The sequence below is a fragment of the Chiloscyllium plagiosum genome, unplaced genomic scaffold (genome assembly GCF_037043375.1).
Source record: "Chiloscyllium plagiosum isolate Xiang-an unplaced genomic scaffold, Cpla_swu_hap1 HiC_scaffold_9, whole genome shotgun sequence".
Classification (NCBI taxonomy): Eukaryota; Metazoa; Chordata; class Chondrichthyes; order Orectolobiformes; family Hemiscylliidae; genus Chiloscyllium; species Chiloscyllium plagiosum.
The window spans coordinates 57,654,193-57,673,297 of record NW_028270147.1 but is presented as its reverse complement, the minus strand read 5'-3'; the positions used below and the strand labels follow the sequence as shown (position 1 = coordinate 57,673,297).

General features: G+C 40.1%; 1 protein-coding gene across 1 annotated transcript in view; it reads right to left on the bottom strand.

The window, feature by feature from the left end:
- Positions 1-19,105, bottom strand: part of negr1 (neuronal growth regulator 1) — a 553,533-nt gene that overhangs the window by 102,332 nt on the left and 432,096 nt on the right. Inside the window, exon 4 of the mRNA XM_043699331.2 lies at positions 5,085-5,219. Coding sequence (XP_043555266.1) covers positions 5,085-5,219 — 135 coding nt within the window. The remainder of the gene's footprint in view (positions 1-5,084; positions 5,220-19,105) is intronic.

Sequence of the window (19,105 nt, the reverse complement as noted above, 5' to 3'; positions counted from 1 at the left end):
GCATTTGGCATGTTTGCTTTCATTAGTCAGTGCACTGAGTACAGGAGTTGGGATGTCATGTTGACGCTGTACAGGATATTGCTGAGGCCACTTTTAGAACACTGTGTTCAATTCTGGTCTCCCTGCTATAGAAAAGATGTTAAATTTGAAATGGTTTTGAAAAGAATTACATGAGTGTTGCCAGGTTTGTAGAATTTGAGCTACAGGGAGAGGCTGAATAGGCAAGAGCTTTTCTCCCCGGAGCATCAGAGACTGAGGGGCGACCTTATAGAGGTTTATAAAATCACGAGAGGCATGGATTGGTTGAATAGCCAAGGTCTTTTTCCAAGGCTGGGGAGTCCAAAACTAGAGGGCATAGGTTTATTGTGAGAGGGGAAAGATTTAAAAGAGACCTAAGGGGCAACTTTTTCACACAGAGGGTGGTGTGTGTATGGAATGAACAGCCAGAGGTGGTATTGGAGCTAGGTACAACTGCAACAATTAAAAGACATCTGGATGAGTGGATGTAGGCTTGCTCACTGAGCTGAAAGGTTCATTTCCAGACATTTCATTACCCTACTAGTGGACCTCATACAAAGCAATGCTGAAAATTCCTGCTTTCTATTTATATGTTTGGGTTTCTTTGGGTTGGTGATGTCATTTCCTGTGGTGATGTCATTTCCTGTGGTGAAGTCACTTCCTGTTCCTTTTCTTAGAGGGTGGTAGATGTGTTTGTTGATAGAGTTCTGGTTGGAATGCTGTGCTTCTTAGAATTCTCATGCATGTCTTTGTTTGGCTTGTCTTAGAATGGATGTATTGTCCCAGTCATAGTGGTGTCCTTCCTCATCCGTATGTGAGGATACCAGTGAGAGAGGGTCATGTCTTTTTGTGGCTAGTTGGTGTTCATGTATCCTGGTGGCTAGTTTTCTGCCTGTTTGTCCAATGTAGTGTTTGTTACAGTCCTTGCATGGTATTTTGTAAATGACGTTAGTTTTGGTCATTGTCTGTATAGGGTCTTTCAAGTTCATTAGCTGCTGTTTTAGTGTGTTGGTGGGTTTGTGGGCTATCATGATGCTAAGGGGTCTGGCAGTCATTCCTGAGATGCCTTTGATGTAGGGGAGAGTGGCTAGGGTTTCTGGATGTGTTTTGTCTGCTTGTTTGGGTTTGTTGCTGAGAAATCGGCGGACATTGTTCATTAGATGCCCATTCTTTTTGAATACACAGTATAGGTGATTTTCCTCTGCTCTGCGTAGTTCCTCTGTGCTGCAGTGTGTATTGGCTCGTTGAAATAATGTTCTGATGCAGCTTTGTTTGTGGATGTTGGGATGATTGCTTCTGTAGTTCAATATCTGGTCTGTATGTGTTGGTTTTCTGTAGACGCTGGTTTGAAGTTCCCCATTGGTTGTTCGCTCGACTGTGACATCTAGGCATTGCAGTTTGTTGTTGTTTTCCTCCTCTTTAGTGAACTTTATGCAGGTAAGGGTATTATTGATGGTCTTGAAGGTTTCCTCTAACTTGTTTCGTTTAGTGATGACAAAGATCTCGAAACTCACTAATCTGGATGAGTATATGAATAGGAAGGGATATGGGCCAAATGCTGGCAAATGAGACCAGGTCAGTTTAGGATATCTGGTTGGCATGGATGAGTTGGACCGAAGGGTCCGTTTCTATGCCGTATACCTCTATGACTTTAACTTCCAAATAGACTGAACACTGAGCAATCATCTGTGAACATTTCCACTTCTAACTTTACAATGGAAGGATGTTATTGATAGAGATTATGCAGAAGTGGAAGGGTCAAGAACACAAGCCAGGACTTACATCCTGGAACTGAAACGATTGGTCTCCAACAATCAGAAATCTCTTTGTTTGTGCTAGGTATGACTCTGAACGTTGGAGAATTTTCCAATTTCCATTGACTCTAGTTTTTCCAATTGCTCTTTGATGCCATACTCAGTTCAATGTTGCCTCAATGTCAAGTGTGTACACTGTTTTCTCATCTCTCTCATTTTGATATTTTGTCCATGATGGGACCAAGGTTCTAATGAGGTTGAGAGCTGAGTGACCTCCAAAGTGAACATCAGTTAGAAGGCTTTTTGTCAGGAAGTACTACTTAATTGAAGTCTGAATGAGATCTTTGACCATCTTCATCACAACTCTATCTGAGGAATCGGCTCTCCATGCAAATTACCTCTAACAATTGTTGCTGTCCTATCTGGGTGGGAAGTTTCAAAAATATGGCAAAAAAATTAACATGAACTCAGTCTGAAGCAAAATAACATTGAGTATTTGTCTCAGATTTCACATTCACTTTGATTTTTCTCATGTGTAGGTTATCTTTTCAGATTTGCCTGAAGGCAGATCTGGAGATGAGCACGGTGGGAAACTTAGATATGCTGAGCACTAGCATCCCAGTGTCTCTGCCTCAGCCTCCAGGATTGCCCGGAGCATAAATAAACAGTACTCGCAGGGAGGTATACAGGATTTTTACAGAACATATATATTTGAGACAGTTCCAAATGCAAGCTGATAACCAGAATGGTAAATCTGCAAGAATACAATACCTTTATTAGAAAAGAAACTGAGCTGATCTCCTGTGATAATAGAGGAAACTGACTCTCTCTCGTGCACAAGGAGGGAAATGTAGAAGGGAGACAGAAAGAAGAAGTGCAGTGAAGGGAGGTGAGCGATATATGAAAAGAAAAGGTAGTCCGAAACACTGAAACAAGAGAAAGTCTATCAGTCCCTTTTACCTCTCAGTTATTCACATAGACCATGGTTGATTTATTCTTCAACTCCATTTATTCTCCTTGGATTCACAGGGCTTGATAAGCTACCTATAAAAACCAGTCTTGACCTCAATTATACCACTGTCATGACCTTTCGGGGCAATCTATTCCAGATCTCCATTATCCTTGATGTGAAAATGATGCTTCCTGATTTCGCTCCTGAATGGGCTAACTGCAGCATTAAGTTTATGCTTCCTTGTTTTGGATTTGCCCAGCACTTCCCTGCCTCTGTCCTGTTAAAACTTGCCCTAATTAGCACATTTGTGTCATTAATAAGGTATACATCAAATTGTTCTGAACCTAAGCCAAGTGATAAAAAAAGTTCTAATTTATATTATATAAGATAATCAGAGGGTCAGATAGGGTGGACAGTGAGAGCCTTTTTCCTCGGATGGTGATGGCTAACATGAGGGGACATAGCTTTAAATTGAGGGATGGACAGATGTCAGACGTGGCTTTTTTACTCAGAGTAGTAGTAGGGGTGTGGAACCCCCTGCCTGCAATTGTGGTCAACTCACCAACTTTAAGGGCATTTAAATGGTCATTGGATAAATATATGGATGAAAATGGAATAGTGTAGGACAGATAGGCTTCAGATTGCTTCCACAGGTCGGTGCAACATTGAGGGACGAAGGGCCTGTACTGCACTGTAATGTTGCATGTTCTATATGTATTACAGCGATTAGTCATGAATTTTGCATGATAGAATTAAGAAGGTTTTAAAGTTGGTTTTTCTGCAACTGCCAAATAATGAGATGTAGCTTTAAGGTAGAACATGTGAACTGAACTGGAGCTAACATATATTGGCACTTTGAGGTCCAGCTCGTCTAGCTTAAATTAAAGCCAAGCTACAATATTATTGGCCATGCAGATGACTTGAAGACTGTACATTCAGAACCTTTAGTTAAAAGGTACATAGTAGATCAGTCAGAGTCATGGCTGGAAGAATGGTCTGAGGACCAGATAATCTGTGAACCTAGGAGATACAAATTAAAGTCAGATTGTTGTGGGGATGCAAGTAGCACTGTTCCAATTGGTCAAGAGTTGTAAGGTTAGAAGTTATTAGTTTTGTCATAGCTGTGCAGATGATAGGAAAAAAACTGTAAAGAGAACAGCTCCAATTTAAAATCTGTGGCCTGAAAGAAACCTCAACATTAAGTCTTAAAAATACATCGAAGTGGAAAACACAGTAGATAGCCATCTGTTAACATGGGCTGGTTCAAAGTCTACTGAACTACATTATCATAGCATCAATCACAAAAGAATTTTGACTAACCCTTGGAAAATACAATCAGTCCTTCTAAAGATGTGAGCATTCAAAACCTCCAGGAGAACAAAAGACAGAAAAGGACCTCAACATAATTATCTTATTTGTCTGGTGGAAAAGTGGCTAATTTTACTTTAACATAAAAATAATAATGTATCTGTAAGGTTTTTGCACCTGCCAAGGTCATCACTTGTCAAAGAACACTAGGGTGGGGCATTTCTCAGGAGGCAAGTTAGGAGTAGGGCAGTTGTTACAAAGTTAGAATTTACACAAGGCATTGCAAATCAATGGATATTTGTCACAGACTAAGGGTTTCAAGAATCCAGTATTTTGTTTAGTTAGTAAGGCCTTTTGTGGTAGTGTTTCTGCTTTTGAGCCAGAAAGCCTGTGTGCAAGTCCCATCTTCTCCAGGGGTGTGCCTGAATGGGCTGATTAAAAGTATCTATGCTTAGAACGGATGGATAGTCAGCGTCTTTTTTTCAGGGTCAAAATGTCAATTACTAGGGGACACAGATTTAAGTTAAAAGGGGGAAAGTTTAAAGGAGATGTGAGAGGCAAGGATTTTACACAGAGGGTGGTAAGTGCCTGGAATGTGCTGCCAGGGGAGATGGCTAAAATAGCAACATTTAAGAGGCATCTTGATAGATACATAAATGGATAGGGAATAGAGGGATACAGACTGTGTAGAGGGAAAAGATCCTTAGTTGAGAAAAGTGTTATCTGTCGGCACTGTCTTGGTTGTCCGAAGGCCATGTTCCTATGCTGTATTGCTCTTTGTTCTTTGTTCAAAGAAACTTCCAAATAGCTGAAGTAAAAGCAGAAAATGTCTTTCTAAAAGATGATACAGAAGTTGATAAATGCACACAGCAGGGCAGTGCATATCTGAAAGAAAAGTCTGGTTAATGATTCAAATGAAATATGTCATCCGAGTTGCTCCTGCTTCCACCTAATTTTTAACTTTAGTACTCAACAGCATTTTCTTTTATTAATACAAACATCTAAATGTTTGACTCTCTTAAATTAATTACATAATATAAGAGAAAACTTACAGTTGACTGTAATGTGGACTGTTCGTGTATCTGGAGACGACACATCGTTGTTTGCGAGACATTCATAGTTGCCAGCCTGGTCCCGAGTAATGCCAATAATCTCAAGGTACTCGCCTTCACTGTCAAAATCTTTTGCTGAAATGTAATAACATAATGTTAAAAGATCAAAATCTATTTGACTGTATGACTTACAATATGAGATTGATACTTCATTTTATGCACATTAATAGGAGCATTTAAAAATACTAGCATCCTGTACTGACTGATCATAGACTGACAAGGAACACATTAAATAGAAAAATCAAGCACTTTCTACATCTAAGACAAAATGGTATAAGCATGCTCTATTTAACTATTACTTCTACATATCTTTTAACCTTGTGCACATTTTGTCACCCTCGACCATTTCTGTAATTGAGTTCACAGACCCTTCTACAAACAATATTTATTTTGTCTTTAGACTCTTGTACAAATCTGTTAGTCTGACATTAACTAAATACACTGACAGCAAAATAGGTTTTCTTCTCTCAGGAGGTCTTAGTCATGTTACCTATCATCTAGATTTGCACGTGCATAGAATATTTATGTACAATTGCACTTTTAAATTTCTTAATGAGTGCAAAGCAACACTCTTATGGATGGCTGACAAATATATTGAATATAATTCCATAATCCATGAAGTTCCAAGTTTCAATCACTCATCTGTGCTGAGTTATTTGTATCAGTTACAGTTACAGAAGGGGTAAATCCTTGGTTCTTGCTGCAGTTAACTCCTGTTGGAAACTACATGCATTTGATCTTTGATTTTTGCCGAACAGTTGCAAGCTGTGAATGATTATTGAAAAACTGACATGGACTGTAAGGTACAGCAGAATTGCCAGCCTCCCCTCCCCTCCACAACCTCCTGCAACCTACCACCTTCCCCCTCCCCACTTCTTAAATCCAACATCAAATACTAATCAAAATATGCAATTCGCCACATCTGGCTGTTTCTGGTTACTGGCTAATGCACTGGACCACTGTGCTTTAGAGAAGGAGGAGACATTGCCCAGAATTTGTGTTAGATTGGCTACAATTGTTTTTATTTCTCACACGAGATTAATTTTGTGACTTGTTGTTGCATTGTATCTGGTTAAAAATAAGCTATCAAAATTGTGCTTATTTATCTTTTCTTAGCAAAATAAGGGTCTCAGCAGACATATCCATGCCAAGAAATGGCAAACTCATGGACTGTTATTGATGAACATCAAATACTGGAAGATTGTAGTTAAAAATCACACAGCACCAGGTTATAGTCCAACAGGTTTATTTGGAGGCACTAGCATTCAAAGTGCTGCTTCTTCATCAGGTGGTTGTGAAACAGGATCATAAGACACAGAATTTATAGCGAAAGATTACAGTGTCATGTAGCTGAACTGACATATTGAACAAATCTAAGTTAAGTCTTTCATCTTTTAGAATGGGTTTGCTAGTTTTGGTTCATTAATATGTAAATCCCAGAACTTCTTTTAAGATAGCATTCTCAAGATAACTTCAGGTTTTATAACAAAGGGTGCCATTTCAGCTCAGACAATACATTAAGGGTGTGAGATTACAGTCTGTCTGTATTCCAGTCTTGAGTCAGACTGGTTCTATTTCTATAGTCGAATTTTCAAGATATTACATGGATTGACTGCATGTAGGTTATGCATTTTTTGAGCAAACTAGAATGTACATGCAAATATAATTCTGCAAATATAAATTCACCCCATAAACTTATATGTGCGTGTGCATGCAGGAGAGAGAGACAGAGTGAGTGTGTGCATGTCAGTGTGAGTGCATATGAGAGAATACACGCTTGCGTGTGTGCAAGCTTGGCAAGTATGTGTGTGAGTGTGATTGGGTATAAGCCTGTGAAAGGGTGAGATGAGTTTCATCCCACCATCAGACCCACCATGGACTATCCTTTAGTACCAGTCGCATTGTTGGACACATGTGTCTCCATCAAGGATGGGCACCTCACTCTACCACAAACACATGGATGTGACACTTCTCTGGCTTCCCCTAAACATATTAAAACAGACATCCCCTACAGTCAAGCCTTCATCTGGTCAGATGAGGAGGAATGTGATGGACACTTGGAAGTACTCAGGGATGCCCTCATAAGAACAGGGTATGATGCTCAACTCATCAATCACCAGTTCCGACATGCCACAGTGAGAAACTGTAATGACCTCCTCAGGAGACAGACACGGGTTGCAACCGATAGGGTACCCTTCGTTGTCCAGTACTTTCCAGGAGCCGAGAAATTGTGCCATGTTCTTTGCAGCCTGCAACACATTATCGATGAGGATGAACACCTTACCAAGGCCTTTCCTATACTTCCACTTCTCAACTTTAAACAACCACCAAACCTTAAACAGATCAATGTTCACAGTAAACTGCCCAGCTTTCAGGACAATATCAACCACAACACTGTACAACCCTGTCACAGCAACCGCGGCAAGACCTGTCAGAGTGTCAACATGGATGCCATCATACATTATTGTGAATTTATATTTGCAGAATTATATTTGCATATACATTCTATTTTGCTCAAAAAATGCATAACCTACAGACAGTCAATTCATGTAATATCTTGTAAATTCCACTATAGAAATAGAACCAGTCTGACTCAAGACTGGAATACAGACTGACTTTAACCTCACACTTTTAACGCATTGTTTGAGCTGAGATGGCACCTTTTGTTATAAATCCTGAAGTTGAGAATGCTATCTTAAAAGAAGTTCTGGAATTTACATATTAATGAACCAAAACTAGCAAACCCATTCTAAAAGATAAAAGACTTAACCTAGGTTTGTTCAATATATCGGTTCAGCTGCATGACATTGCAATCCTGTTGCTATAAATTCTGTGTCTTACGATCCTGTTTCACAACCACCCAATGAAGGAGCAGCGCTCCGAAAGCTAGTGCCTCCAAATAAACCTGCTGTACTATACCTGGTTTTGTATGATATTTAACTTTGTCCACTCCAGCCCAACACCAGCTTCTCCACATCATGGAAGATTGAAGATAACCCTTGGAGATATTGAAATTTGTGAAGTAACGATGCTTCTGGACTATGCTACAACAGCCATACACATTCACTTTGTGATTGTTTTATGCACTGCTCCCTGTCTGTCAGATGCCTGATGGAAATTCAGAGTCCAGTCTTGTAGAAATTAAACAGATTCATTGAGAGTAAGCAGTTGGGTTGATGCAATTTGCTAGTTTGTCTCTCTTGAATTTCCAATGGCTGTATAAAGCTGAGCCAGCCCACAGGCAAGTCCTGGGAGGAGTGCACAATACTTTGTGAAGGTTCTGCAGAAATCAAAAACTTTTTATAAGGACACTCAGCTAGATTTTTCTCCAAATGAGATATTTGATTAAGGCCTGAAAGAACTTCAATCAAGCTCTAATTCTCATAAGCAAAATGTTACAGGTTAAAAGGATACACTGTTTTACACTAGTTAGGCTACTCCACTGGTCACAACATACATTTTACCCAGTTACCAATATGGCCAATTAGCTACATTATCTGTGTTTTCAGAATGCAAAACAAAAATCAATTAGATGCCTTTAATGGCAAAAGGATTCATATATTACAAAACAAAATCCATTCAACAAATGCAAAGCTTAGCAACACACAAAATAAAGAAGTGTAAGTATTCACTCTTCCAAAAAATGCAATCACTTACAGATGCACACATTTTAAAGAAAAAAATAAATTGTCTCTTTAAAAAATGGCCAAATAATTGCTAATCCTTGAAGAAAAAAAGGCTAAAATCTGAAATGGTCTGGATGGCTTTTGTTCTGGCATCAGGTAGGCTGGTGTCACTAGACACATATGTGGTTGTGCTGAAAATGTGTTGCTGGAAAAGCGCAGCAAGTCAGGCAGCATCCAAGGAGCAGGAGAATCAACGTTTCGGGCATGAGCCCTTCTTCTTTCCTGAAGAAGGGCTTATGCCCGAAATGTCGATTCTCCTGCTCCTTGGATGCTGCCTGACCTGCTGCGCTTTTCCAGCAACACATTTTCAGCTCTGATCTCCAGCATCTGCAGTCCTCATTTTCTCCACATATGTGATTGTCACTGGGATTATTTCAGAAGCATTTCCTTCAAGTGATATTGAGAAGAAATATTCAAAGATTCTCTGGAAGTTGTTGTTGGCCTGGTGACAAGGAGTGCTTAAGGCCCAAACGCTACATCATTGTAATGTTTCCTTCTTTCCCTCCTCAGGGAGAAGATTGCAGAGCCTTTGGCTTTGATCTTTATGTCATCATTGTCTACAGGAATCATGCCAGAAGACTGGAAGATAGCAAATGTTATTCCCTTATTTAAGAAGAGGAATAGAGACAACCCTGGGAATTACAGACCACTGACCCTTACTTCAGTTGTAGGTAAAGTGTTGGAAAAGGTTATAAGAGATAGGATTTATACTTATCTAGAGAGGAATAAGTTGATTAAGGATTGTCAACACGGTTTTGTGAAGGGTAGGTTCATGCCTTACAAACCTTATTCAGTTCTTTGAGATGGTGACCAAACAGGTGGATGAGGGTAAAGCAGTTGATGTGTTGTGTATGGATTTCAGTTAAGCATTTGATAAGGTTCCCCATGGTAGGCTATTGCACAAAATACAGAGGCATGGAATTGAGGGTGATTTAGTGGTTTGGATCAAAAATTGGCTAGCTGTAAGAAGACAGAGGGTGGTGGTTTATTGGAAACATTCATCCTGGAGTTTAGTTACTAGTGGGGTGCCGCAAGGATCTGATTTGGGCCCACTGCTGTTTGTCATTTTTATAAATGACCTAGATGAGGGCGTACAAGGATGGGTTAGCAGATGTGCGGATGACACTAAAGTCGGAGGAGTTATGGATTGTGCTGAAGGATGTTGCAGGTTACAGACAGATAAAGATAAGATGCAGAGCTGGGCTGAGAGGTGGCAAATGGAGTTTAATGTGGAAAAGTGTGAGGTGATTCACTTTGGATGGAGCAACAGGTTAATGGCAAATTTCTTGGTAGTGTAGATGATCAGAGAGATCTCAGTGTACATGTACATAGATCCCTGAAAGTTGCAGATTGATAGAGTTGTTAAGAAAGCATTTGGTTTGTTAGCTTTTCTTGGTAGAGGGATTGAGTTTTGCAGTCACGAGGTCATGCTACAATTGCACAAAACTCTGGCGCAGCCACACTTTATAGAGTATTGCGCACAGTTCTGGTCACCGCATTATAGGAAGAATATGGAAGGTTTGGAAAGGGTTCAGAGGAGATTTGCTAGGATGTTGTCTGATATGGAGGGAAAGTCTTATGAGAAAAGGCTGAGGGACTTGAGGCTATTTTTGTTAGAGAGAAAAAAGTTGAGAGGTGACTTAATTGAGATGTATAAAATAATCCGAGGATATGGTAGGATGAACAGTGAGAGCCTTTTTCCTCGGATGGTGATGGCTAGCATGGGGGAAAATAGCTTTAAACTGAGGGGTGATAGATATAGGACAGATATCAGAGGTGGTTTCTTTACTCAGAGAGTAGTAGGAGCATGGAATGCGTTGTCTGCAACAGTAGTAGACTCGCCAACTTTAAGGGGATTTAAATGGTCATTGGATAAATATCTGGATGAAAATGGAATAGAAAGGCTTCAGATTGGTTCTACAGTTTGGTGCAACATGGAGGGCCTAAGGGTCTGTACTGCGCTGCAATGTTCTATGTTCTATAAGATTTGCTACATCAATTTTCCAGCTCTCACACTGGACTCTAAATATTTAGAGTTTTCTCAAGCAGGTGAGTTGGTTGACATCTCTCTTACAAAGTCTTCTAAGACCTTGGTAGGGCTTGTGTGTCTTTCCAGTCTTTTTTGAAACAAATAAACAAGTCTGGGCACCTCCAAAGCCTTTCATTAGAATCACAATTTAAAATCTTTAAACATGAGTCCTCAAAAATAAATTAAACATTTAAGCACTTTCATAAGAAAAACACAACTCCTTATCAGGCAGATGACTAGCTGACCAAAATGCTGCTGACCTCCAAGGTAATAGTCAGCACACTTTTAGGGAAGACTGGTTATGGAGATGGACTGGATTCTGAAAGTTGTCCCCAGTTCACATTTCTAATAAAAAGGTGAAATGATTTTGAATTTCTTGTACTGAATCTCAGTTGAAGTTGAAGCACTTGTGGTTCTTGAATACACTTATTTCAATGGTGCTATATTGCAATGGATAATGTGATTCTTACAACAGTATTACAGTCATAAAGTCATAGAATATTATAGCATGGATACAGGCCCTTCAGCCCAAACTGGTCCATGCTGACCATGGTGCCCACTCAGCATTTGGTCCACATCCCTCTATACCCTTCCCATCCATGTACCTATCCAAATGTTTTCTAAATGTTGCTGTTGTATCTTCCTCAACCATATTCTCTTGCGCCTATTCCATATATGCACCATTCTCTGCATGAAGAATTTGCCCCTCAGGTCCTTCTTAAATCTTTCTCCTCTCACCTTAAACCTATAACCTTTTGTTTTCAATTCCCTATCCTTGGGGAAAAGACTATATGCATTCATCCTATCTATGACGCTCATGGTTCCTACATTCTCCTACATTCCAAAGAATAAAGTCCTACCCTGGCCAACCTCATCCTATAATTCAGGCTTACTGGTCCTGTCAGCATCCTTGTAACATCATTGCAATCATCTTATATTTTAACAATGTCTTTCCTCTAACAAAGTTAAAAATCACACAACACCAGGTTATAGTCCAACAGGTTTAATTGGAAGCACACTAGCTTTCGGAGCGACGCTCCTTCATCAGGTGGTAGTGGAGGGCTCAATCCTAACGCACAGAATTTATAGCAAAAATTTTCAGTGTGATGTAGCTGAAATTATACATTGAAAAATTGATTGTCTGTTAAGCATTTCATCTGTTAGAATACAGTGATAGTTTCACTACTTTCATGTGTAAATCACAAAACCTTTTTTTAAAAAAGTTGCATTCTTGGATTAGCTGTTAACAATGGTGATAGCTAGACAATATGTTGAAGGTGTTGGCCCCCTGTATTCTCTGTCTATGCCATGATGTTTAGATTGATTCTAATCTAAAAAGTGAGATAATGGAGTTTTACATGAATTCATGCAGTTTTTGAGCAAAGTACAATGTAACCCTGCAAATACAAATTCAGCCCACAAAATATATATGTGCATGTACACATATATTTTGCAATGGATTAAGGCTTAACAGACAATCAATTTTTCAATGTATAATTTCAGTTACATCACACTGAATTTTTGCTATAAATTCTGTGTTAGGATTGAGCCCTCCACTACCACCTGATGAAGGAGTGTCGCTCCGAAAGCTAGTGTGCTTCCAATTGGACGATAACCTGGTGTTGTGTGATTTTTAACTTTGTACACTCCAGTCCAACACCGGCATCTCCAAATCATTTCCTCTAACAGGGTGACTAAAACTGTACACAATACTCTCAGTACAGCCTCACCAACGACTTATACAACTGTAACATAAAATTCCAACTCCTATACTCAATGCTTCAAACGGTAAAGGAGAGCATGCTAAATGCCTTCTTCACAACCCTATCTACCTGTGACGCTGCTTTCAAAGAGCTACATACTTGTACTCCTAGGTCCCTCTGTTCCACAACACTCCTCAGGACCTTACCATTTACTGTATAAGTCCTACCTTGGTTTGACTTTCCAAAGTGCAACGCCTCCCACCTATCTGTATTGAATTGTATTTGCCAACCTTCAGCCCACTTCCCCATGTATCATCCACAAACTTATTAATTATGCCTCGTAAATTCACATCCAGATCATTTATGTAAGTAACAAATAACATATTCTGTCTTACTTGCTCCTGATCTTTCAAAGTAAATGCCATTGTTGACTTTGATGCAATAACAGTTTTTCACCGTTCACTGAGAGATTCCTCTAAGTAGCATCTCCTGCTTTGATCATCATTGGAACACTGCCAGCTCTCTCTTGTGCTTAAATACAGGATTTAATTAGAATAATTAACATGATATGGAAGTTGAGTAAATTTTCTGTAAATTTGTATGTTTCCCATTAATTTCTTAACAACCAAAAACAGAATACATTGTTTACATGTTAGTTCACATTAAACACTATTTACAGATGGAAGCACAGTAAGCAGAATCATGGAATGGTCATAATTCCGAAGGAGATCCCCAGCTCATCTGGATCATGCCAGCCCTCTGCAAGAGCAACAAGCTCCTCCCACTCTCAATCATTTCTCATAACTCTCCAGTACTACTTCTCTTCAGAAAATAATCAACTTCCCTTTTAAAAGCCACAATTGAATCTGCCTCTACCACACCCTTAATCAGTTAATTTGTGGTCCTACCTTTAAGTGAAGTATCATCTACACAACAACAAGTATGATATTGCATCACGGGCATAGTTCCAAATATGCAGCTTGTTATTCACACGGGGTAGGTCACAAATCCTATCGACAATGGCTTTCGCTTGAAGTTTACAAAATGTCTTAACAGTCTTGCTGGTGTAGCTCTCCAGACTTCCCTTCTAACAGATGGATTACATGCCAGTTCACAATTTGGCCCCTTCCAAGAAAACACCCAGTTCTTTAGTGTCTCTGAGCTACTCACACAGCTTGCCAGGTTTTAAACTTTTTTAGTCAAGGTTAGAGTGCTGCTGGAAAAGCACAGCAGGTCCAGCAGCATCTGAGGAGCAGGAAAATTGACATTTCGGACAAAAGCCCTTCATCAGGAATTTAAACCATTTTAGCCAGTTCACACTATCACCAAGAACTCCTCTTCCTCTTTCTCTTTCTGCTAATCTGACAGTGATTTACTCTTGACAAATCCTCAATCTGTGTACTGATCATTTTTATCTTCCAGCTCCTCTCTTGTAGTCCTACTTTATATTAGCAACGCTACTTCGTACCTGCTAACACACATTTTTCTTAACTTCTTTACCGTTGGTTTTATTTCCAGGTCAAGGGTTGCCGGTCACATGGATTAGTTAATTATCGATGAAAATTATAATTGATGCAAACTCTTCCAAATTTTTTTTTTGCATTCTTATACACTCAAAATGAATCACATATTCCACAAACTTGATTGAGGTTTTTGAGGAAGTAATGAAGAGGATGGTGAAGGCAGAGCGGTGGACATGATCTATATGACCTTCAGTAAGGCGTACGACAAGGTTCCCCATGGGAGACTGATTAGCAAGGTTAGATCTCACGGAATACAGGGAGAACTAGCTATTTGGATACAGAACTGGCTCAAAGATAGAAGACAGAGGGTAGTAATGGAGGGTTGTTTTTCAGACTGGAAGCCTGTGACCAGTGGAATGCCACAAGGATCGGTGCTGGGTCCACCACTTTTCATCATTTACATAAATGATTTGGATGTGAGCATAAGATGTACAGTTAGTTTGCAGATGACACTAAAATTGAAGGTGAAGAAGGTTACCTCAGATTACAATGGAATCTTGATCAGATGGGCCAAAGGGCTAAGAAGTGGCAGATGGAGTTTAATTTAGATAAATGCGAGGTGCTGCATTTTAGGAAAGCAAATCTTAGCAGGACTTATACACTTAATGGTAAGGTCCTAGGGAGTGTTGCTGAACAAAGAGACCTTGGAGTGCAGGTTCATAGCTCCTTGAAAGTGGAGTCGCAGGTAGATATGTTAGTGAAGAAGACATTTGGTATGCTTTCTTTTATTGGTCAGAGTATTGAGTACAGGACTTGGGAAGTCATGTTGCGGCTGTACAGGACGTTGGTTAGGCCACTTTTGGAATTCTAGTCTCCTACCTATGGGAAGGATGTTGTGAAACCTGATTTGGAGACACCGGTGTTGGACTGGGGTGTACAAAGTTAAAAATCACACAACACCAGGTCATAGTCCAACAGGTTTAATTGGAAGCGCTAGCTTTCGGAACGCCGCTCTTTCATCAACCACCTGATGAAGCATACCCTGGAGCATTAAAGGCTGAGGGGTGAGCTTATAGATGTTTAGAAAATCATGAGGGGTGTGGATAGGATAAATAGACAAAGTCTCTTCCTTGGGGTGGGGGACTCCAGAACGAGAGGGCATAGGTTTAGAGTGAGAGTTGAAAGATATAAAAGACACCTAAGGGACAACTTTTCCATGCAGAGGGTGATACATGTAAGGAATGAGCTACGAGAGGAAGTGGTGGAGGCTGGTACAATTGCAACATTTAAAAGACATCTGGATGGGTATATGAATAGGAAGGATTTGGAGGGATATGGGCCGGTGCTGGCAGGTGTGACTAGATTGGGTTAGGATATCTGGTCAGCATGGATAAGTTGGACTGAAGGGTCTGTTTCCGTGCTGTATATCTCTGTGACTCTAAACCATTAAAGAATTTACAATTTGCCCTTACTATGTTACTTTGGGGTCAAAGGTCATTACAATAACTAATAATTATTTTTATATATTTTTCCTGTTTTAGTTGAAGTATAATAACTCTTCAGGAGGTGTTCAAGTAAGTTGACAAAATTTGGGTAGATCTTCTCATTTTTATTTCTAGACTGACTGGCTAGACCCTAGTCTGGAATGTGATTCATTGATTTGTGTGTCTGGCTGGTGTGTTTTGCGACGACAAACTAATTGTCATCTTTCCTCTGGGTTTCCCAAGCAGTTAGTGAGTGTGGGTGAGTTGGCATGCCCTTTCTGTGAAAATTAGGCATCTCTAAAGAGGCCCTTACATGGATAGGAGGGCTCATCAGCAATTGTATTTTTGAATTATGGTAACCACATGAAAGAAGAGGTGACCTGTAAATGTCCCACCTGACAGGCATATTCAGAGAATCCCCAATAGGATCGGAAGAATCAGAAACTGCAGAAAGGCTGTGTGCAGGAATGAATGAGAAATAAGTCAGTGAAAAATAAGTTGGGATGCAAGGGTTTGGGAGGAGGGAAGGGAGTGCTTCTGAAAGGGTACACAACTCAACTGTGGAGAACAGGTGGAGGCTGCAAGCTATGTCCAAGAAAATATAGCATTATCGTGATGGTCAATGGTGTTCAATTTCACCAAGGAAGAAGCTGAGTGAGGTGGTAAAACAATCAATGGTAAATAATTTTAGTCAGGACACAATTTACCAAGAAGCAAAGAATGTGCCAGCAGAAAGCATAGACAACTAGTGGAGTACACAACTCTACCAAGCCATGGAAATTTAAGATTATTATAATCATTAACTCTTTCTTGAATTTTTACCTGCCTGATTGATGATGTGTACACATAGATACCTGAAAAAGTATATTCTTTTCTTAAGGTCTTCCATTGCATTGCCAATCTACATTCAATAACTTGCTCTGAAAACTTTGAATTAATTTTGACAACTCTGACAAATTCTACCCCAGCAGTTCAGACAATCTACAATGTTTTAAAACAACCCATAACATTGTAAATACATCAACTCACAATGTCTTTTTTTACAAAATATCAATTTGTCCTCTTCCCACATGTAGATAATTTCTTTGTATTTTTGTCAAAGGTTAATCAGTTCCTCCATGGACCATACCCGATCTAATGGAAAAGTTCATTTAAATCTGTGCATTCGTTTTTGAGATGTTTACAGACAAACAGAATAACAGGAACAAAAACATTACCTCGAGTAGATAACACATGAAAATCAACGCATTAGTTCCCTTTTACCATATGTTTTCACCAAATTTAGGCAGATGGTAGAAAAAAATGTCTTGGGCATCTGGGCATCTTGCCACAACACCGCCACTGTAAACACTGCTAGAGCATGATTCATTGCCAGGATGTGATGAACAAGAAACAAATCACGATTTTAATATATTACTCGTCAACCTCCCACAACATTGCACATGGGGAATCGTGAATAAGTTAAGTATTTTTTTCAGATGAGACCAGAAGATAATTGCATGAGGGCAGAGAGATGAAATTCCCCATTATAAATTCTTGTATTCCTGCTTTATTTTTATATTTCCATTATCAATTTCTTTGTCCACGTTTATAATACAAGAACTCCACCAGCACAAATTCTCCACTAATGGAAAGATGCATCAATAGCACAATAATTTATCAAGGCAGTTCCTTATAAGTATGACATATAGAGTCATAGAGTCATAGAGATGTACAGCATGGAAACAGACCCTTCGGTCCAACAAGTCCATGCCAACCAGATATCCCAACCCAATATAGTCCCATCTGCCAGCACCCAGCCCATATCCCTCCAAACCCTTCCTATTCATATACCCATCAAAATGCCTCTTAAATGAAATTGTACCAGCCGCCACCACATCCTCTGGTAGCTCATTCCATACATGTACCACCCTCTGTGTGAAAAAGTTGCCCCTTAGGTCTCTTTCATATCTTCCCCCTTTCACCCTAAACCTACGCCCTCTAGTTCTGGACTCCCCGACCCCTGAAATGACAATTTTAGAAAAGATGACAGATATTTTTTACAACTGGAAGATTTTAATATAGATGAAAACAGATGATTGGAAAGATGTAGAAATGAGGAATATAGTATGCAGTGGGCTACTATATAGTATGCAGTGGGCCTCACAGTAGCACTTACCTTTACAATTTATTTGTATTTAAATTTATGATATTAATTTCCATGGTTAATCCTCTGTAACTTGGTTTGATAGAAACTCAAAATGCTGTGAAGGTGCTTACACCACTTCTGGGGGTGTTACTGCAGAACTACTGGCGAAAGTAGATGGGTACTCAGGAAATTCCGCTCCAATGGAAAACCACATACTGTACACTCGACATATCCCCCACCTCCATCTACCTATCACCTTCCCAGATACCATCCCTCCCCCCATTCCCACCCTCCTATTTATCTCACAGCCTGTTCTCTTTATCCCCCACCCACACCCACACCGAACATTCCTGATGAATGGCTTATGCCCGAAATGTCAACTCTCCTGCTCCTCAGATGCTGCCTGACCTGCCGTGATTTTCCAGCACCACACTCTCGACTCTGACCTCCAGCATCTGCCGTCCTCACTTTCTCCTATATCTCCTATATCAGCTGTTCAACTATATATTGTCTTCTATTATTTTAGACATAAGCATTTCATAGAACTACAGCATTCTTGAAAATTGAGTGAAGTGGAGGAAAAGTGGGGCTGGAGGGGTGGGATGAATTTGATATTTTGTACTCCAAAGTTTCACAGAGAATTCTAGAGAATTAAATGCAAAGCATTACATTTCCAACCAGATTTACACTCAGGGCCCAAATAGGGGAAATAAAAAAATACTGAACAATTGAATTAGGAGCATAGGTAGACCAGTTAGCGTTTCAAGCCTGTCACACTAATCATTAGGTTAAAAGCTGATCAATTTGTGTTTTGAATTCCACATTCTCACTCACCCCTGACAACTGACTGGGGAGGCACAGTGGTTCAGCAGTTAGCACTGCTGCCTCACAGAGCCAGGGACCTATGTTTGATTCCAGCCTCAGGTGACTGTCTATGTGGAGTTTACACTTTCTCTCCGTGTAAAACATATAACAATACATCTGATTAGATTACCTACAGTGTGGAAACAGGCCCTTCGGCCCAACAAGTCCACACCGGCCCTCCGAAGAGTAACCCAGCCAGATCCATTTCCCTCTGACTAATGCACCTAACGCTATGTGCAATTTAGTAAGGCCAATTCACCTGCCCTGCACATCTTTGTGACTGTGGGAGGAAACCAGAGCACCCGGAGGAAACCCATGCAGACACAGGGAGAATGTGCAAACTCCACACAGACGGTCGCCCAAGGCTGGAATCAAACCTGGGACCCTAGTGCTGTGAGGCAGCAGTGCTAAACACTGAGCCACCATGTGTGTGGGTTTCCTCCCACAATCCAAGGATGTGCAGGTTAGATGGATTGGCCATGCTAAATTGTCCACAGTGTTCAGGGATGTGTAAGTTGGATGCATTAGTCAAGGGTTAAATGTAGGGGTGGGTCTGGATGGGTTACTCTTCGGAGGGTCGGTGTCGACTTGCTGGGCCGTAGGG